Source organism: Empidonax traillii, unplaced genomic scaffold (assembly GCF_003031625.1).
Source record: "Empidonax traillii isolate 1590-97213 ecotype Southwest subspecies unplaced genomic scaffold, ASM303162v1 scaffold64:size1360303, whole genome shotgun sequence".
Lineage (NCBI taxonomy): Eukaryota > Metazoa > Chordata > Aves > Passeriformes > Tyrannidae > Empidonax > Empidonax traillii.
In genome coordinates, this window is record NW_020955257.1 from 831,590 (window position 1) to 854,061 (window position 22,472).

The window sequence follows — 22,472 nt, forward strand, 5'->3', positions numbered from 1 at the left end:
TGTAACAGTATACATTATTTAGCATAGTAAAAATTATGTGTAATGTGTAAGCTTTCTTTAAATGACAAAGGAGATTATTTCCCTGAAGATGGTGTAATTCCAGGTTAATGTGCATTCAGAGGCATATGATGAGTGGTTGTATGTTTAATTTAAGAGTAACAAAGCATATACAGTAATATATAATATGCTATATGTATGCGTTTGAATGTCACTTGCACTATTTCAGCAGGGGAAGGTTGATTTTGCTATGGCCCATAAAGAACTAATTGAATATTTGCTTTGTTTAATCCTATTAGGTAAGCTCTGTGCCATCAAAATATTCCAGGATTTATGGGGGTGTCAGTGATGCTGATCTCTAATTACTTCTTACATTACACAACACAGAACTAGCAGGCCAGGGTTTTGTAGCCCCAAAGAAGACTGTGGGAAATCTCTTTCCCCCACACAATAGCAAGTTCACAGAGGGAAGACAGCACCAGTTGGATGTGTACTGCCTGAGAATGAGCTGTTTTCAAGGTCTCCTGCTTTGGAGGAATGATTGCTTAATGCTCTCCTGCTTAGCATAGATAGATTAAATAATAATGGCAGAGGTTCATATTAAATGGTTTTGCCTTGTTTTTTTTTTCACGTGTCCATGGCTTTCAGAGGAGCTTTTTCCATTGACAATATTTATATTCCTCTCTTTTCTTTCAAAGTAACATCATCTAAAGCCCTAAGTCATTCTTCCTTATCAAGACTGAAACCCTAAACTTGGTCCTTAGGGTGAATTCCCAAGTTACAAAGCTTTGGGTGTTATGTCTCAGTTAGCAGCAGTGAGGTTGTGACTCCCTGTTCCTGGACACCTTTTAGGAAGAGCCTGGCCCAGAGGCAGGGGAGAGTTGGAGAAGTCAGTGAGCTAATCAAGAAGTTTCTCAAAATGGAAGTGGAAGTGACACCTTCCTAATTTAGCTGCTTTCATCTAGCCATGTCAGCTGGATCAAGAGACAGGAAATGGCCCCATGTTGATGGAAACTCTCCTCTCAGCTGAACAAACAACTACACCACTTAAAGGTGGCAGCCAGATCCTTAGAGCCTTAAAGTGCCACTCTCTATTTTTTTTCAACGGGTTAGAAAAGAAGAAAGGAAATCGCTAGCTCACTGGTTTACCGAGAGGGAAAGCTGGTTTTCATGCAGAAGATCAACACTGAAATTGCTTTTGGGGCATCAGAAAGGGATTTGTGTACTCAGCCTTGGGACAGGAAATGCCAATTTAAGGACAGACTAAACTTCTTTTGGTCACACCAATTGTTTCCTTAAATTGTGACACCCCTTATGTCACCACCTTTTGATTAAGGCACTGTATAATGTGACAAAATGTTTAAGGTCAATTAAGGAGTGCACTGTGCTCAAGTTGATCTGGAGGTACTGCATCTTCCCTTTGCCTCTTGCTGTGGAAAGACATTATGTGCATGGTGCTTTAGCAGGACAGATGAACAGAGCTCACAGAAAAAAACAAAACCAAAACCAAAACAAAAAAAAAATCCCATTGAAGGTCACACATCAACTTTTAAAACATGATAAATCTACAACAACAAAAAAAATATTTCTTGTGGGTAATCTAGCAGACTTACACGATACATGCCTTCCTTACTTGGGAACCTGTTGTTCCCTCTTAAACACCAAACTTTTATCTTTTCCCCCACATTGGCTGTTCTATGATTTCAGGTATTACCTGATGGCATCAGAGCAACAATGAAGGAGTTATTTACCTCTCTTTGCAATGCTGGGCATAATCAGACTGCAAATAAAATATTTTCAGGTTAGCTCATTGGTAACCACGTCTACAGGCTCCTGTATCTGAGCAGTTGTACATTAACACCAAAGTCGGTGTAGCAAGGATAGGTTCCCTTCCCTGTTGGCAGAAAGAAACTGGTTCTGCAGGTGACACTTCAGAACACCAGGAACTGGTCCTTTCTGTGCCTCCAGTACCACTGTTTAAAATAAATACAAAAGGCAAGGTGTACTCAGAGAGGCCCATTTGGTGACTTGAATGGGTAATTATACCAATATTGTTACCTGCTTGTTGGAAAATGCTATAGTGGAGGAATCAATATCCAATATACACACAATTCCTACTCTTTACAATTGATCTGAAAGTCTGAATATGTAGCTCCGCCAGCATAATTTTGAGCTCTTTAGCTATCAGATGGGTCTGGGACCATAGCTCTCTGTTGCTTAGTATTCAAAGGAAGGGTTCAAGGTCTGCTCAAATTGTATTAAATGAGTGTGTTACCAAGTCAGGATAAATAAAACATTTCCCATGCTGCATGGCCAGGAAACTGATAAGATTATAGCCCTAAGGCTGAGGCTTTAACTCTTGTGTAGCCTGTGTGTGTGAGGTGTTTCAGAGCTTCTGTCCACTCCCCGTGTGATACAGTGCACGGTAAAAGAGAATAAACCACACAGTCACAGTCACGATCACACAGATGCCATGAGCCACAGGAAGAGGAAACACCATGGTCCTACTTGTTTGCCTCGTTTTCCAGGTCTTCCTATAGGTCCTCTGTGCCCCGGTACTCCGGATTGTCCCTTGGGGCCCATCTCTCCCTTGATGGGTATGGAGGGAAGGAAGCAGGATGTAAGTACATGGTTATACCTGCCTTATACAAGACAAGAGGCGGACATTGCTCTCATTCACACAGTTCCTCTAGATAATCAGACACCTTCTTCCTTAGAAATCCAAAATGCTAATACAATATTTTAAACCAAACATGAAGTAAAAAACATCTCTTACAATTTACCGACATATCCCCGAAAAATCCTTTCATAAAGAGGAGGACAAATGGAGAGATCAGGAGCATGCTCAGAGACTTGGGAAAGTCGAGGCTAGCAAAACTGTCTGACCCCTTGGCCAAATCTTGCTTTGCTGTCAAGATGCAAGTGTTATAAAGACACTCAGGCAAAGGGAGGTGAATTCAACCCTAACCTCCTTAGGAGTATCTACTATTTTCGTATCCTAATTTCAGAGATATTATGTGATTATGCAAAAAAATATCCTCCTTTAGGTTTTCCATAAGCTAACATCTTCATTTTGTTTGTTTTTCAAGTATAGAAAAACAATGACATAAGAACTTATCAGGGCTATCACTGCTATTTATAGTAGAGCCATTTCAATTAGGAGTATCAAAAAAGAAATATTTACTTGTTTCAAATGAATAAAACCCAAACAGTTAGAGCAGTTACAATATAATCAAGAATTTAGATATGTTAAACAGGAGGAAGATTATAACTGAACAAATGATCTGGGGGAAAAAAGAGAAAAAAACAAAAACCAGCTAAATTGGAGTTTTCTCATAAGCTAAAAATCCTAAAGAATTTGATCAAGTCCAAGCAGTGTTGGTCATTGAGTCAAGCAAGACCTTTCCAGGAAGTCCCTGAAGTCACTAATTGTCCCTTGGTTAGCATTTAACACAACTCCCCAACACATCACACCCACTTACTTTTTGTCCCAGCATTCCAGGGAAGCCTATTTCTCCCTACAAAATCAAAGGAGAAAAATAATAAGAAAATGTGTAATGGTCTTTGACAAAGCAGCACCTTCCTCGGAAGGAGGAAAATCAAGTGTCATTGATGGATATCAGTTAAAAAATCCTGCATTGACTCAGTATTGCAGGTCATTTAAGAGGTGGAGAATTATAAGCAAAATGTTACTATAAAGCCCTGTGATGGTTTTAGTCTAGGCCTTCCTTGGTGACCAGTTTGTAACCAAGGAAGAAGCCAAGTACCCAGTATTCCACACAATTTTTACGTAAACCAGAGTATAAATAAGTCAGAGATTAGAGACCTCGCTCTCTTCTCTTCCGGCGAGGTCTGGGAACAGTAGGTCCCTGCGTTGGTCTCGCTTATCTAAGGCTGAGGCCTGCAGAGTCCGCTGTCCTACCACGTGGGGGTTTGAAGAGTGCTGGCTGTGACTGCCAATCCTGCTGTTCTAAGGGACGTGGTGAGATCTGTTTTGTTAGTTATTAGTATAGTTCGATCTAGTATACCTGTTTGGTGTCCCTTTTATTCCCTTTTGTCCCCTTTTTCCCTTTCCCTATCCCTGCGGGGGGTGGACCCCCTTTTTCTGTGTATATAACATCTTAACTGTATATAACTGTAATTTGCGTAAATATAGATATATTTTTATATAAGCAGCTTGATTATGGGTTCTTTAATTTTTATAGTTTCTTTCTCCTTTAACCTAAGGGAAGAAAGAAGGGGGGAAGGAGGCTGCTGTCCTAGCTTTTGGGCATTTGGCAGGGAGCCAAGTCCAAACCGTCACAAGCCCTTTGTATGGTAATGCTACTCCTCTGATTGTCTGCTTTTCTGCTCTGGTAAAAACCTCTCAATTATGCTTTTGTCTACAGGCAGCCCTGTTACCTGGACAGCTCCCAGAGCCGGCCTTTGGGAATGACATTTTTGCCATTTGCATCAAAAGCACTTTTTCCTTTCTTACTTACAAGAACCTCCAAGACATGAATGTCTACCCTTCTTCCTCTCCTCATATTATCTTATCACCTGCTAAAAGCGTTCTGGCTAGCTGCCAGAGTTCTGGACTGCACAGGCCAGGAGAAACTGAGGTTACCTCCAGGGAAATCCCCCTCTGACTCATCAACCTCCCTCCTCCCCCCATCCACTGGGGCTGGGGGATACACAGACATGGAGTCTGTCCCACCACCCTCACATCAGATGGGACCACTGCCTTCCCTCACCACTCCTGCCCTCCCAGGAAGATGTTTCCATGCTCCATTCCTCCATGCCACTCCTGTTTTTTGCTCTTAGAAGCACCTTGCTCTTCACATGCACCTTCAGTTAAAGATCACAGCGACTTGGAAAAGAAAATTACCTGGTCTCCTTTGACTCCTTTGTCACCCCTGTCACCTCTGGATCCCTGGAGAGAGATAACAAGGGGACAACAGCTTCATTACCACCATTCCATTAGGAAGCAAAAAACATCTCTCAAATAACAGTGTGTTATTTGAAGCCAGCAGAATACAGTAACGTCTTCAGAGCAAGGTATACAGTTCATTATTGATATTATAATGGAATTAAGAGCAAAGCCTATAGGAAAAGGGTGTCATTCTCCCCAGACAATTCTTTAAATACATGCTTTCCTGGACTTGATTTTTTCTTCCAGTTGCTTCATTCCCCAGTTCAAGTCCCACGGTAAGGTCTTACAGTAAAAACTGTCTCCATGCCAAAGCGTGTATCACCTAACTAAACTAGACCAAAAATTAAGGATTATTATACCCATTCTGCAGATGAGGAATCTGTAGTGAGGTTCACTGTATCAACTTGTCCTCAAGAAGACAGGGTGTAAAACTCACTTCTTCAGCATCCCAGCCCAAGCCATGAGACTGCGCTTCTTCTCTAGACTTGTTTTTCATTTCTCAGTGGGACCTTTGGACTTCATCAAAATTCAATCTCATTCCTACAGTTACTTTTTTTTAACATAACTGTTTCCCAATATTAAATTATACACAATATTCTATTGTCACACTGACCTTTTCTCCTCTAGTTCCAGGAAAACCCTAAAGGGAATGATAGATATTTTAATGCTTCTTGCTTTCGAGATCACCCAAGAAGCCGGACTTTCAAACTTTGAAGCGAAGAAAAAGAACGAAGCACAAATAATTAATTGCATCAACTTGTAAATGCAATGAATATTTATAGCTCCTAAAATTGCACTGAAACAGAACTGTGAAACCTAAGTTAAAGGTACAACAACTCAGCCCAAAAGCCAATGTGAAAAAGCCAGGTAAAGTCAGCAGATTTGATATTACTTTAAAATTGAAACAAGTTAAATAAAATGTAACTGAAAATGAATAAAGCATTGGATGCCACAAATAATAATCTAAAATCATTTTAGCAATAATATTCCTCTTCTGTTTTGTTTGTTTGGGGGTTATTGTGTTTTTTACCCAATGGAATATCTTTTAGTAGTACTTGAGTAACCTAATGTGATCATTAATATAAAACTGATCTTTCTCTTAAAGAAATATGCAGCAAATAGTGGTGTTCAGTTCTTCCTTCTAGTCCTTTATTTGAATAAACTGATTACCTAATTTTTTTGAAGAACCATAAAATGTTGTGGTTTAAATTTTTAAAGGCACTCTATGCTATAGACAATGATACTGGAAGAGCCAGATCAAATTGTGCTTCTATCCAAATGTCAATACATATGCATAGTTTTAGCAGAGGACCAAAATGATCTCCACAGTCCATGAGGTGGGTAGAAAACATTGCAGACAGGATTTAATGCTGCAGATATGCTTAAGAACTTCATTTTTCTAGTGTGATACAATTATATGTGAGTTTGCTTTTAAAATGAATTACAACAATTTATACCAAAGCATTTTTAGGAAAAGCTAAAAGCACAGCCAAGCCCAGCCACACAACATAACCTTGCTTGATGTAGAGCATATCTTTTTAGCTGTATTAGAAAAGATATATGTTGATAAATGTTTTCCAGCAAATTCATGAGGGAAGCAGCTGTCAGCAGAGTGTTAGAAACCAATGTCTGAAAATGCAGCATTTGGTTAACAAACCTTGGAGCCCATTGGTCCTCTTGTACCTGGCAATCCCATCACACCCAACTCTCCCTTTTCACCCTAAAGGGGTCAATAAAGAGAGTTATTGATTGTGGCTCTCTGATGACATCATATTTGAATGTCTGACAGTTTAGTGGTTCAGGTTTTATGTCAAATCGTTGAGATAAGCCTGACCCTGATGTAGCACGGTAGACAGAGTTCTACATTGCAATTGTATTCTGCCTGAGTCCTCACATGCTATCTTACTCTTCTATTTACATTTTCTTGTGTGCATAACTCATACTCCAGTTTTGCCAGATGTTATTAAAGGACATGCAAGCAAACCACCATCGCCTTTTCTGCATGAAGGTGCATTGTCTCTACCCGGCATCACTTCCACTTCCACTTCCACTAGGTTGCAGAAAAGAAAGGTGTTTTGCTGCATGCCTTATGGCTTGGGGAGGCATAGGGACTGCTTTTAATGTAGTTCTGGGACATCATGTGCTGTACAGTCATTTGGAGCCAGTAAATCATGAAAAAAATTTACAACAACTTCTCTGGCTACTGTCAGCTAATTATATCTAGCATGAAATAATGGAGTAGATGGCCAGACATGCAGCAGCACTACGAGCAGAATATATTTGCCTCTCATTCTCCTTCAGCTTTCACTGTCCTAGAAATGGAGGGGATTTTCACATTGGCTGCTGACCCTGGAAAAGTACAGAAAAGACTTGAAGAAACAAAGTAGGAGAAATAAGGACCGAACTAAGGCTGTGTCAAAGAAAGAGAAGACAAGGAAGGAGACCCAGCTGAAGAAGTAGCGAATATCCACAGAGGTGGACATGAGGATATAAAGCCAAACAGCAGCACATTGGAGATTTACAGCAGGAAGAGGATGCAGCAAATGTTTATGGTGAAGATGTATCAGAACTCTGAGAAGATCAGAGATGGGGGAAAAGGAAAGAGAGATAAAATCAACTGATATGAGACCAGAGATCTGCTGGACTGTATTCAGTTGGAGCCTTCATTGACAGGCAGAAAACCAAAATTTATAGAGATCAGAAAAAATAAAGTTGTGAACTTTTCTAAAGAACAGAGGAGACCAGTATCAGAGGAGACAATAAAAGCACAAGAAGTGAAATCAAACAGCAAGTAAGAACTGCAGCAAAAGTATAGAAAAAAGTATTACTACTGAGTGTGAGGGATGCTTTTAGGAGTGTGATGAAAAAGCATAGTAATAGACAGAGAAGATTAAATCAAAATCATGAAGACTAAATATATGTATATATATAAATATATATATATAAGCCTATATAAGGAAAAGACTAAGTGAACGAGTTTTCTGTCTGCTTTGCTCTCTTCTTTCACTAAGACTATGAAGTTAGTTGAACCTTCCCTCTGCCCTCACTGCTCCCACTGTGGGAAATCATAACACTCAGTTTGTTTGAGGGGGGACACCATTTCCCATCTCCCAGTTCACTGATTTCTTTTAAGTACATACTCTCTTGTTGCTTGCCTATATTCTCACATACTATAATGTGATATTCATCTAAAATAGCTTTAAAGATCTTGAAGGTCTGCTTCCAGATGTGGCTTGAGTTAGAAGTCATCTTCTATTATTCTTGCAGTATCAAGAGCTACTTCATCATATCCTCTGAGGTGAAGACATCAACCTTCATAGAGCAAATGAAGAATCAAAGATCTACTGGAAAATGCAGCTTCAAACTAAGGATTGTGTGCAGTCCTTTTGCCTAATGCATACTGAACTGAAAAATAAAGCAAGTTATCTCAAAAGTTCTACTAGAAACTCCATAAACTGAGGCTCCTGTGAAGAGCTGTATACCTTTGGCATAAGATAGTACTCACTAAAGGACTGTCCTGAAGCTTTTTTTATAATAAATGCAGATAAAGCAGCCACTCTGCAGTAGCAAAGTGTGTCCTGTCATTTCTTCTGCTATTAGTTAATAAAAATAACAGGAATGAATGTTTATTTGTATGGGAATGAACTTCAAGGATGTGATAAGCAATCCTCATGGTTTGTAATCTCTTTCCCCTGACACCAGCCTGGTGTTTTCTCTCTGATCACACGGGCTCACAGAATACCTTCAGGCAAAGGGTTCATCATAAAGAATAGTCATAAAGATGATGATGGGTTTAGAAACACTAATTCATGTGATTGTGAGACACCAGGGGCTATCAATAAGTCTTTATTAGGCTGATTTTTTATTTCCCTTGGCATGTTTAATCAACATAAGAAATGCTACAGGGATTGGGTTGGTGGAATAACCTAATCCTAGACTGGGCACGCCACTGTAAGAAATGGGACAAGCACGGAGTGTCCTTACACTGTTACATCTTCCCAGCCTCCAGCAGGTGGTTGTTTAGAGACTTCCCAAGACAACTATTCTGTCCTCATGATGCTGAATGGGTTGTTCCATGTGAATTTTAGTCTTACCTTCGGTCCCGCAGGTCCAGGCCATCCTACTGGTCCTGGCATCCCAGGGACACCCGGGGGACCCGGTCTACCCTTGAACGGAAAACATTGATTACAATGATTCATAAAACATCATTCCTACACACTCTACTGCAGACAGGAGATAAAAAGGCCTGCATGTAATTATGTCGATATGAATCCAATTTGTGGTAAGAGCAGAACCAAATCTTCAGCTAGCCATTCCTATTGCTATTGTTCTTATTCTAAACATTCCTATATTATGAGCTATAACTGCTCTTTATTAACTACTATATGACTAGCAATAACTGCATACATACAGTTATTTACCTGTTTTAATTACTGCCCATAAATCACTCTTTGAATATCTCCTAAAATGCTGCAGTTTAATGCTATTCCACTGCATTACACTGCTTGGCAACATGATATTAGAAACATCATCATGACTTTTGGGGCCAAGAGTGAACTTCCAAGGGCCAGACAGCTTTTAGCAAGAGTTATACTGTTTTATTTTCATCCTGAGTGACTTCTCTTTTGGAACCTACTGTTTTTTGTCAGAAGTATCAATGTACTGTGGTTAAGGTTTGTACCTTCTTGTACATTGGTGGGTTACTCTCTCGAAGACATTACTGTTCTGAACCCTTGAATTTATATAAATAATATTTTCGTTTACTGCAATTTTTGTTTACTGGGATCTATTTGCAAATAGATTAGTTTATGTGTTTATGTGTTTTATATGTATTTTTATTACTGATTGGTAGGTGGTTCGTATTATTAGAAAGGTGTTAAAATCCTTAGTGTATTATTAGAAGAGTACTTCTTTTCCTGGGTAGTGACTACCCTCAGCACATCTCTGATTTCATCCTGCATTTCTGTCTTCTTTTAAAATTAATTACATTAAATGGATGTACTTAGTGACTGAGATAACATATTCTGTTTCATCACATGTAGGGGCACATATTTTTGACAATATATCACAGCTCATATGTCACCAAGTAAGCCTAGGATTGTAGTCAGCATGTTGCATTGGTGCCAAAACTCTGGAATTGTAATCATTAATGGTTATTCCTCCTTCAAGGGTATCTGGATGAGCCTTGTTTAGACTTTGAAAAAATAAAAATTTGATTTTGCTTTGGTTTTTTTTTTTTTGATGCATCTTTTATGATAGCTCCATACCCTGCTTCCACTCTCCCAGGAGACAAAATTCAGGTAATTTCCCACTCTGTTTAACCAGTCTCCATGCATTTATTGAGGGAATTTGTTGAATTCAAATCATCTAGGGCAGCTCTCCAGCCCTGCACCTGGAGTTCCCTACCATCTACCCTGGGTACCAGTCAGAACTGCACAAACAGATTAAACTTCAGCACTGGCTAATTATTTTCCGCTGTTGTCTGCACCCCTCTTTGGCAGTATTCAAGTATTCAATGGATTTTTGAGACAGCACCTTTGTTCATACCTTTCTTCCTGGCCTGCCAATCTCCCCCTGCCAGAGAAAGGAATACATTAGTCTTGTAGCCACCATGTGAAGCACGGTGGTCCATAAGTCAATGCATCGATGCATTTAAATTAAAAACAAACAAACACACAACAAAAAAACAAACAAAACATTGGGAATATCTTTGTGCTCAAGACTCGGAGGTAAAATGAGAAGAATTACTTTATCAGAGCTCCTTGGTCTTTCCTCTGTTCTCAACCCCAAATCTGTTGTTGTCACCTTGTGTAATAAAGCACATAACCACGTGCCCAGCTCCAGGTATAAAGTTCTTTAGGCATCATTATGGAACAAATGTTTTGCATATTTGAAAACATAGCTTAACATACAGGCCAGTTTTAATACCTGAGCTGCCCCATACAATTCACACTACAGGGGAGAGCTCTGCTTTTCCCCCCCTTCCAGTGGGACAGGGAACTCAAAGGCTTTTGAATCAGTAATACTGCTGACTTGTGAACCTGAGCTGCTTTCTTAATGCCTACCCTAAACAGAGGTACCTATCATGAGAAGCCATAAAAATATTTCAAGACCGAAAATAAACATTGAAAGATGAAGTTTTAAATTATATCTTCAAAGCAACTCATAGCTTTGCATTCCAATTAAAGCAAATCCCCCCATTCCTAAGATTCATCATTCACTTAACAGACAAGGAAAAAGTGAAAGTCCTCCCCTCCTTCTTTGCCCCTCAAAAACTTATCAAACTCCAAAACAAAACACACTTACTTTCTCCCCTTTTGGTCCCATTATACCAGGAATTCCTCGTGGACCCTAGGAAGAAAAGTGAATGCTATTATTAGACTTCATTAGTGAGGAGGCACTGCTGGTTGTCTTCCCTCAACCCCTGACCCTGTGGATGTTTCCTGGGAACAGTGTGAACCTGTGAGCCTGAGGTGCTGAATGACATGTTTGAATGTGGCCTCTAAATATCAGGTCTGTGCCACGGCTAAAAGGGAGGCTGGAGAGCTGGACTGACATGGGAAGTGCAGGGGCATCTCATGGATGACGGGAACCAACAAGAAAAACAAGCCAGGGGCAAATGAAAGATGAGAAGTTATCAGAGTCCTGAAGAATTAACAACAGGACGTGGAGACACTGCATTGGCTGTGAAAGGAGGTCAGCCTCTCTCTCTCAAATCATACTGATTCTCCTTTCAGGAGACTTCTTAATCCAGTGAGACCTTGAACTCCATCTCAGAAAAAAAAAAAAATCAAAACAGAAAACCAGTTTTGTTTGTAGAATGTTTCAGTTCACAGACCACCTTTTATTTTTGAGTGACTAAGGAAAAACATCCTGTGATCCTGCATCACAGAAGCATTAGATTCACAATACAAATCATTCACTCCAGGTTTGGATCCTGGCTGCCTTGTACTGTCCAAAATGTGATGCAAATTGTACCAGAATAGGAGTAAAATGTACCATCAAATGCAAATTTCAGGTTTCCAGTAGTGCAAATCAGAATGCACCCTATTAGAGTCAGAGACAAATTTTACCTTCTTTCTTTCATTAGAAGGCTAAACATGGGAGGAATTATAGTGAGTAATGCCATTACAAATCTAATCCTCCTTCTAATGAAAAAGTGTTAAAATTCAGCTATGATTCAACAGTATGAGCTTTTGCAACTCCTCTGAAAGTCATGCAAGCTACAGTAGAAAAGAATTCAGTACTTAGTAGATCTCTTTTTGTAATGGTAGTATTCTTTTAAGGCTGCCATTGTCACAAAAGTATTGCCCAGAGGACTGCTGGTTCTGATGTTGTCCCTTTACAAGATACAGTCCTATAATTTATAATTAAAAATTCCAAAGCCATGTTATACCCACTCTACTGTCTGCTGTTGTGATAAAATCTGCCAGCCTGCTCTATTTAAAAATGTTCTTGGAGGGATCATAGGTCATTTGGTTACAAGATTAATATTATTTATAGCAATAGACTTTGTAGAACAATAGAATTAACATTACTGTTCTTCCAGTGTAAGCCAGGGACAGTATTAAGAGATTTTTTATCTTAAAAAAAAAAAGACAGTCTAGTGAAGACTGAAGTAACAACTGTGTCTTTCACATGTATGGCAACTCTGGATCATGGCCAACCATATTGCAGGGCTGTTTCATAATGCAGAGGCTTTTCTCAGTACAGGACTGGAGAAACACCTCCCATCGCTTCTCACCACTCCTCATCATTCTCATGCAAAATGAATCTGCCTCGTCCTACATCTCAGCAAAGATGAAATGGCAGAACAATAAACACAAGGTTTGTGGGGGTTGAAACTAGATGACCTTTAAGGTCTCTTCCAACACAAACCTTTCTATGATTCTATAAAAAGAAAACTTTGTGGCTTTCACCTTGCAACTTCTAGACTATTTACAAATACCTTCTGAAATATTGACTTCTAAATAATTAAAGCTGAGCTTTTTGCCACATAACTGAACCTTTACTTTGATGTGCTGTCCATGCTTTTTGAATAGTGTTTGGGTGCTTGTTCACTTCTTGTGCTGCCAAAGCCTCAGTCATAGCTTTGCTGCAGCAAAGGCCCAGTGCCATCTCTGCCATTACCTATATTGTAATAAACTGGCACCCAGGGGCCTTCAGGAAGATCACTGTCCCAAAGAACCAGGCACAGCACATAGATTAGGACTGCCTGTGCCTCGGGAGAAACTGGAAGTACCTCACCATGAAAAGTCTCATTTTCGTTTGTAGGGAACAAAATAGAATGGAAAGGCAAATTGAACATCTTCTCCCCATTACAGAGATGTCCATAAAAAACTTCCCTCTAGAGGTGATCTGTTTCCTTAGAAGAAGGTGATCTGTTTGCATGGGGATCTGAGCAACCTGACCTAGTTGAAGATGATGTCCTTGTTTGATGTAGGGGGAGATTGTGCTAGCTGACCTTTAAAGGTCCCTTCCAACTCAACCTGTTCTGTGATTCTAAGATTTCTGACCTTCCTCTAAAGATTACTGGAAGCGTAAATTGCCGAAAATGAGGTGTGAGGTCAAAAAGAGTCAGCCAAGGCTATTCAGCAAGTCAGAGGCAGAGATGTTGCAGATCAATCTATGAGATCATCCACTTCCTGAATCCCACCCCTCTGCCCTGCTGAAGCCCCTCCTTATCTCTGGCGTCTGCTGTAGGTGTTTGCCTTCCCAGAGACGTACTCTGCTAACATTCCAGTCCATTGCATCTCTTGTGCATCCACTCCACAGGCTTTTGTACTCACATAAAGGGACAACAGAGTCTAAAGCAAAGAAAAACCTGATAAAGAACCTCTGAAAGAAGTGATGGCGCCTCTGGGATTTTTGATGGGTGCTACCCCCTGGAGAATTCCACAAAAATGGAGGGAGAGATTGAAATAGACTGGAGTATGCAAGGCAGGGATGAGAAGATAGGGTAAAGAGCCTACATGATTTATGCTAAGAAGTCATATCAAAATGAAATTAAGCAGGGCTTGGTATGCTTGGAGCAAGTGAGCGAATGATGTGGTTTAATCACAAATGCATCACTCACCTGGGGGCCAGGAGGCCCTGAAGGACAATGTGATTCAGGCAGAGAAGAAGCCTGTATTATCTGGAGTTCATGACACAACTCTTCCATGTCCACATCAAGCAGCTTCTACCAAACATAAAACATACGAGTGAACATGCAGCCGCACGTAGCCTGCTGGAGAAATGCCTACAAATCCAGCCACCACACGCTACAGTCTCAAGTGAGTTTATTCACACCCTTAGGAAGATGCCTAGGGTTCGTTAGAAGGTTCTCTTCATGGATGTTTGAATATCAGCACTTCAGCATATCACAGCCAGGCTGCTGCGTGTGTCTTCGAGCCAGAGCGGGACCCTGGCCTATTCTTAGACCTGACCCTGCTCTCTCTCTGTCCCACTTTGCAAGTAGCAGCTCCTCTCCTAGAATAGTGTCTTTGCTCTAATAATAGAGACTACACTCTGGGAGGGCATAGGCAGTATGAACTTCGCTCCAGAGGATACTAACCCGCAGACATTCGTTCACTGCAGATCAGAGACGATGCCTTAAATGATAGATGGATGTCTGATCTTTTGAGTTCAAAATTAAGCTTTCATGAGTAAAATGCCTTGTTTATATCCTGTGACAAAGGTGATCTCCCCCTGGAAACACGGATGAACACTGAGCCAGAAACACTGGATCAACACAGCTGATCCTCATCTCCCACATGAAAGGTTGCTTTCCAGAAAGGCTCTGACTACAGACTCCAAAGCACAAACTGCTCAGAGTGAATTCACGTGGCTTACACTTTGCTCACAACTACTTATTTTATTTCATGTTTTTATGGGGGAGGTGGTGTGAAGTGTGATTTTATGCTCAGGTTACTCTCTGGGCTGCTTTCAGGAATCTCAGGAACCATAGTTCCAACTTCATCCTCACTGAAGGAGTACACCACACTCCTTGAGAGGTTTTGTCTCTGAGTGTACTTTCTGTGGAAATCAAGGCATAGACAGCGGAGGTGATGAGGAAAGCAGAGGCAACTAAATTTTTGATCTGGAGAGGATAACACCCTGAGTTCAGTCTTAAACTCCCTCAAGTGCAGGATTTTACACTATATTTTTTCTTGGGTTAGTTCTTGTCTGACATCTTACTAATCATTATTTACTAGCAATAATTGCAGTATTTGTATATGGTAAATGGATTATAGAATTAAGAATAGGAATTACTGAGTGGGTATAAAAAATCTTAAAAATTGGGATGGAAGATATACTAGAGTTAGCAGACCCTGTCAGCAGGAGTAATTAGGCAAACTGCTATATCCTACACCCATCATGTTCTGTATGTTGCATTTGTTAACGTGTGTGTATGGATATGTGTCACATAGTGCAGGTTTGTGTGTAGGTGGGTGAGTGAAAACTGCATACCAGCAACTCAAACTTGTCTGTCCTGCAAAACGAAATGCTGGGAATAGATTCCATAGGAGGAGTTTAGGACCTTCATTTCACCTACTGGATAAGGCCAATGTGATGCAAAACAGGAAATACACATAGTCTATGCCCTGAAATCATTGGGCAGAATGGAGCAGTGCCTTTCTGTCCTCACTTGATTTATTGCATTGCCATTTCCTTTAACTCAGGATTGCCTTACTCTTAAAGTCCCAAAATAGAGTAAGGAGAATATGTTAAGTTAATTGAATTAACCGCCTGAACAAACCCAGCCTTATTTCACTCTTTGATCTATTTGGGATTTACTTCAAGCCCATGTCTGGGATGTTGAGTGATTGTCCTAACAGAGCCATATCAACACACCCAGGAGGGTTTGCTGAGTGACACCACAAGGTAGTGCTTGAGAGGATGCTTCATCTTTGTCATACATTAAATGTCATGTAAAAGCAGAGAGAGGCTTTCAGCCAGACTTACAGTGCTCCAGCTGTGTCTGAAGTACGGTGGTGGGAACAGGGGTGGTGGAGGAGGGCCAAGGAGGCAGCACGCTCTGCAGTTGAGCTGTTTCTTCTGTTCCAAACAAGGGAGATCTGTTCAATACAAACACTCATCTGTCGTCTTGAACAGCACAAACATTTCTTACAGAATAAGAGAAGTTTCCATTCCTCAGGATTTTCCTCCATCCTATGTGAACTGATTGCAACACCATAATCCAAGCCGGAATTTAAGAAACTGGGTGGACCCTTAAGGCTGTAAGTTCATTCTTGTGCTGAAGGCCAAGCAGAATTTTAAGCTCTTAATGTGGCTCTGACACAGGCTGATTCTGGAAAAATTCAGATATTAGAACAAAAATCAAATATTTATGTTTTTCTCCCCTCTCTGTTCCAAAAGTGTATTACAAACTATTTCTTCTGGTCCCTGCTATAGCCTGTATGCTGTAACAGAGAAGCACTTGTGCTGTTGCCCACAACCTTCCCCATGAACTAAATCACTTTCAGTACTGCTGTGGGAAGTGGGAAGTGGGAAACTGTTTCATAGCACATTTGCTTGTATTTCCCCTGGAACTGCAACCAGGTTGCTTTATTTCTGATTTGTGCATCATCCCTAAGAATAAATACCCTGAAAGCCAGACTTAGCTGATAGTTTTGTCACTGATGATTGGTAAGACAGGATCTCAGTTCTGTTTGACAATGTATTTGACTTTTTCCAAGAGTTAAACTTCCATCAACATTGTAAGAAGCTGTGACCAAAGATTCACAGAGGAAGAGTTTTAAGATGGTGCATTTATACAGTGTAGGTTTATTCCTGTATCTATTTACTCTTAGGGAAATACATTTCTAATCAGAGTGGGGGCCTTCTTCAAAGGTTCTGTCAAGGACAGCAAATATTTATTTATGCCTGTTGGCTTCTTCCTCTGGATAGTAGAAGCTGGAATGGGTGCCTGTGAGCTGAAGGGTGGCAGGAAGCCAAATACAGTTGGAAGAAAAGCCTAGGGTGAAGTATCTGGTATTAATAGAAAATCTCTAAATTAAGTTTCTGGGAAGACAAACCTGACGAAATTGCTAGATTTGTGTGCAATTCAATTGCAGGCTGGATATTAGTCACATCTCAAGGCAAGGGAAATTTTCCAAAGGACAGAGATACTTCTAGTCTTTCCAGTGTCTCAGGAAATGTAATATATCAGTTTCACCATCCCACACTAATGGGGATGGCATTTTCTCAGTCTTGATGCACAGAAAAATATTGTCCAGATGACTGTGATTGAGCAGCATTCAGGGGTAGTTCACGTCACCCAGATTTTTTTCTCTATCAAATCACTATTTGTGATGATGTCTTTGAGAATGAGTCAATTAAAATCTGAAGGGGTCCATCATAGGAAGACCACCATAATGGAAAGATTCTTTCTCAGCTTTTCCTCATAAGTTTGAAATTCAGCCAAAACCTTCAATTTAAGAGAAAGGCAGAAGATTTAAAAAAAAGAAATTATTTCATTAAAAGCTTTAAATATACACTGAAAATGCCAATGACCTCTAAAAAGTAGTAAAAGCTTGAGTTGCCTGTCTCCGGCTCTCACAAGGAATAATATATAAAGATATGAAGAGTTAGATTTTATATTGGCTTTAAAGAATTCAATCACTCATGCAGCCATAACCATCTTCTGTGGTTGTCTGAATTTCAGGATTGTATTTGAACATATCGTAGTGGGACTAAATAGCACCTTATTAAAGCAATGGACAGTTTGTAATTTAACAGGGTATAAAGTGTGATTATTATTTTATTTTAGGCCACATTCTAATATAATCTTTCTTATTGCATGATCTAGCTAATTTTCAATAGGATTAGTATCATTCAACAAGAATAAGATTATCAAAACTAGCCTGATGTGGCTTAGTTGCTAAGAGATCACTACCAGGCACTGTAACAAAAGGGTTGCATTACTGCAGTTGTACTGCTACTTTAGGTAAAAATAATAATTAAAAAAAAAAGTAAGCTTTTAAAATATTTTTTGAAGATAAGATTAAATAGAGATGTGTATCTATAGTTCTCATATGATACTTATCATGTGATACTTATCATTCATTAGTGAAACCTAGGCCTGGATTATAAAATATCTGGATTTATCTTTCTAGCAGAAAAGTCTGCAAATCAGTGGAATAGGCTTTATTGAGAAAAATGTTATAGCTAACCAAGTTGTTAAAAAATCAGCCACTGATTTCAGTCCTTATAGTCTTATACCAATACTACGGTAACACAGGTTAAAACCCAGTTTAGGTTTGCAGGTACAAAAAGTGATAGCATGCACTGATCTCAGTGTGCAAGCAAGCAAAATCTAGCTACTAGTAATAGTGATACTATTACTATAGATATTAGATAGATACTAAATATTAATAGATACTATTATTATATACTACTCTACAACTCCCTGAAAGGAGGTTGTAGCCAGGTAGGGGTCGGTCTCTTCTCCCAGGACAAGAGGGCACGGGCTTAAGCTCTGCCAGGGGAGGTTTAGGTTGAATGCTAGGAAAAAAATTTTTACAGAGAAAATGATCAGACATTGGAATGGGCTGCCCAGAGAGGTGATAGATTCACAGGTTTTTAAGATGAGACTAGATGTGGCACTTAGTGCCATGGTCTAGTACCCACAACAGTGTTGGATCAAGGGTTGGACTTGATGACCTCGGAGGTCTTTTCCAACCCAGTCGATTCCATGATTCTATGATTCTAATAGATGCTATTATTATATACTAAGTAATTAGATACCATTAACAGTGTAGATCCTACTATGTGGGACAGATATAATCTATATAATGATGTGGGTAATTGATATTTCAGGGGTTCCATCAGTAACCATGGCTACATCCTGGAAGGTGTATTTGTCAAGCCAAGTATTTCAGAAAAGGGTGGTCCTGGACCCAAGGACCTCCCACACTCATGTATTACAGGTGATATGGCAGCAAGGAGAGAAAAAAAAAGAGTGATTCACAAAGTGACTACAGGTATGACTGTTATAATCTGAGTTTCCAATAAGGACCACATTTCATTGGCATGGATTTTGTAAGTAACTGCAATAGCCCAAAGATGTACAACCATTACAGTATTGCCTTGATTTATATCACAAAAGGTTACCTTGGCAGGCTTACAGACTCTCTGCAAATGCAATGCATATTTTTAGGCTCCAGGTTAGCTTTGTTTGCTAAACAACAGCTTCAGAATACTCCAGTCCCCACCAGTGGAAAAAATCTCAGCCCAAGAATAGGACTGTCATAGTTTTCTGTGAAATATGAAGACCCCGCCTACACAGAGCATGTGTTTACATATCTCATATGGAAACTGCTCTTTCAACAACTTCAATGTCAAGAATATGTCAACATATTCAATAAGAGAAGCAAGATCAAATGAAAAACTTCTAGGACATGACAAAGAGGCAGTTGTTTTCAGAGAACATAAAAATTATAATAGCTTTAAAATAGAAATTATTGACCATTTTCAAATTATTTCTATGGTCTAGACTATAAATTAGTACAATTCTAGAAATTGACTATATATATCTATGGTATACTGCCAGTGGTTGCTTCAGAGAACAACATATTTTAGATTAGCTTTTGTGATGTTTCATTTTTTTCCTGTAGACTGCTTGTGACCGTAGCTGGAACAACTCTTACTCAAGATGGTCCAAAGCAAAGCCAGGGACAAGCCTTCACCCAATCGGAGTCCCTTTGAGTTGGGCTTAAATGAGATCTCTCAGGCCTCCCAGAGCTGATTCTGGAGCTGACATTTGACCCTATGAACCCCCACAGCTGTAGTGCAGGTACCAGAGAAGTCCTGCCCTGGGTTCAAGTCAGATTTACAGTACTTCATTGAGAACAACCGTCAATAAACCACAAAAATTACTTTTATCCTAAAATCACAAAACCGTAGGCCAAATGCCAGGAGGAGAGGACAAGAAAGGAAAAGGATACTTAATATGTGTTTCCCTTACTATTTATGACCACACTGATCCAGCAAGCCCTGACGGGAAGCCGAGCTGTTATCCAAAGGCTTCTCACTCTCACAGCAGTGCTGGTGGCTTGCCCAGCTTGTGACAGACAAGACTCTGCTAGATGGAGCCCTCTGATAGATGACACCCCATCACAGGTGCTTCTACCACTTGGATGGCTCTTAGAATTAATAATAAACAAGCTGGGCAAACTAGTCAATTAATGAATGTGGGTTTGTCCAGCTTAAATAGAGACTTTCATCTGCTTTGTTGTTATTCATTCAGGCTCCTCTTAACCTCCTTGCAAGGACAGCAGTGTGCCATGGGCTGCAGCCACTCAGTACCATTCTGTACGTCTACTGCCAGGTGACTAAGGCACTTTTCCCTTTTAAGTTAGAAAAGTTTAAGAGCTTGTTAAAAGTGCCTTTGAAAGCCATAAAGGTCAAAATCCCTTATTTATAGAGCAGATGCAGGCATTTAGCTCTCCTTCAAAACCCTAAAGATATGTGTCAGCATTAACCATATATGCTTCTTTAAAGTGTGTTTTATGAAGCTTTATGACACAAAGAGTGCCTTAAAGGCATATAAGCAGAGATGGCAATACAATTTGTGTCAGGACCTGGGTTGAACAGTCAGGTTAGAGAATAGTTTGCAAGTCTCAGTACCTTTTTGAATTTAGACCTTACAGTTGGTGGTCTAAATATATCTTTCCCTATAAACCAGGTTAAATATGCCAGAGAAATATATCAAGCTTAGGTAATGGTGTCTGCTTGGAGGAGGTGGTAACCCATGAAGTCCCTATGGGAGTTACAGGATGAGACATGGAGCTCTCCTCTTCTTTTAGTTTCATCTTGCTTAAAATGGAGCTTCAGTGTCTTTAAGGAACAGAGTAAAATGGATCACAAAATTAATTCAATTAACTTCAGAAAATTAGGAAATCCAGACAAAACCATGCAAGTTTCTTTTCATAGAATCATAGAATTCTTTAGATTGGAAAAAACCTCTACAGTTGTCAAGTTCAACTGCTAACCTACCCCACAATCAAGAAAATCTCATAAAACTTTGAAAATGCTCTACTTTTAATCCCCACAGTAACTACAGGATGTGACAGCAGCAATGTGTATTTTACCAGCTGGTGCAGATTCAGAAAGTCATAATAAATAAATAAATAAATAAATAAATAAATAACTATATAAATAAAGTATTTAAAAATCAGTCGACATTCAAAAAGCTGAAAAACAGCACAAACCCTGGCACATAGCCTGGACAGTGGATCTGGATATTAACCTGGCCAGAGGAGCAAGGACACTCTGTCCTCCATCCCTACCTAATATTTAACCATGTCCCTCAGCATCTCTGAGCAGCCTGGCTGGTGAGTGACAGGCAGCTACATCTTTGCAGGTCAGCCTTAGAAAACACTGCAGACACAGTAAGACAGGAAAACAAAGGAGTCTCAGATTTCTCAGCAAAGGAAAGGCTTTTTACTCCCTGTATGCAAACATTTCAGACGTGTACGTGCATATATAAGGACAATGTGTGTGCCAGACTGTTCTCTCAGACTGATTGCAGAAGGAAAATTCTGAGATCAGTATAGAGAGAAAGAGAGAGAAGGATTTGTTTGTGTTGGCTCTGCATTCCAGTTTCACAGAACAGTGAAAAATCCCAGTAAAATCTGATGGGCGAACACTTCAGTGGGTTATAATACAAGTTTATAAAAAAAATCCATGTCTTATATAAATCCTGATAACCACAACAGGGCTATTCTGTGCAATTCGCTTTCTATTGCCTTCTCTTTGCAGAGGTTCAGAGCACTAGACACTGCTAAACAATGTTGACAACTCTATGTTCAGTGCAACTCCAGTGCATGAGAAACTGAGGCACAGAGAAATTAAGCGAGTCCCCCAAATCCTTGGATAACTCAATTACAATACCAGAAACAAAATTCCAGTATGGTCAACAACAATATCTCAATCATTTTATGAACCATATCATAAAACTCAACTGCTCGTCACACCAGCAATATTAAAAATATTCTGAGTATTAAAACCTAAAAATCCACTCTAATCTGTAGAAGACTCTCAAACCCTAAAGATTAATGCAAGATGGTTGCTGCATCAGCCCCAAAAGACTTCTACGTGTCGCTCACTACCACACAGTCCTCTCCCATTTTATCTGTGAGATCAGTAGCAACAAAGCTGAGAGACACCAGTGCCACTCTCCTGCAACTGAAAGATCATAATCTGTTAGTGCTGACATAGATCAAACACGTACTTGACTTTGATGTTGCTCCACCATATGCTCAGACAGTCCCAGACAATCCCCATGAGACTGTGGGTTGCTGTTGTGCTCAGTAAGACTTCAGAGAAAAGCCTCCAAATTCCCCTTTGAAAGTTTGTTGCCATGGTCTAGATTAATTCCTCTGAATCATGACTCCCTCACTGCAACAGATTCCCTGCCCAGCTGACTTTAATCTTCTGCCCTTCAGGAAAAAACCCCACCTCTGTATTGACTTGGTATTGTAAAAAATCATTAACTTTGTGGTTTCAAGAAGTTAAAAAAATAAAATAAACTGACACTTCCCTAGGTAGAAGAAATCTGAAATTTTAGCACTGCCTG

General features: G+C 39.8%; 1 protein-coding gene across 2 annotated transcripts in view; it reads right to left on the bottom strand.

The window, feature by feature from the left end:
- COLQ (collagen like tail subunit of asymmetric acetylcholinesterase) overlaps positions 1-22,472 on the bottom strand; it is a 42,600-nt gene that overhangs the window by 12,861 nt on the left and 7,267 nt on the right. Inside the window, exons 2-11 of one of the 2 annotated variants that reach the window (XM_027880079.1) lie at positions 15,857-15,969; positions 13,986-14,087; positions 11,216-11,260; positions 10,457-10,483; positions 9,004-9,075; positions 6,567-6,629; positions 5,523-5,549; positions 4,865-4,909; positions 3,480-3,515; positions 2,506-2,586 (exon numbers count right to left, since the gene is read on the bottom strand). In XM_027880079.1, coding sequence (XP_027735880.1) covers positions 2,506-2,586; positions 3,480-3,515; positions 4,865-4,909; positions 5,523-5,549; positions 6,567-6,629; positions 9,004-9,075; positions 10,457-10,483; positions 11,216-11,260; positions 13,986-14,087; positions 15,857-15,969 — 611 coding nt within the window. Of the gene's footprint in view, positions 1-2,505; positions 2,587-3,479; positions 3,516-4,864; positions 4,910-5,522; positions 5,550-6,566; positions 6,630-9,003; positions 9,076-10,456; positions 10,484-11,215; positions 11,261-13,985; positions 14,091-15,856; positions 15,970-22,472 lie in introns of both variants that reach the window. The other variant, XM_027880077.1, reaches the window with a different exon arrangement.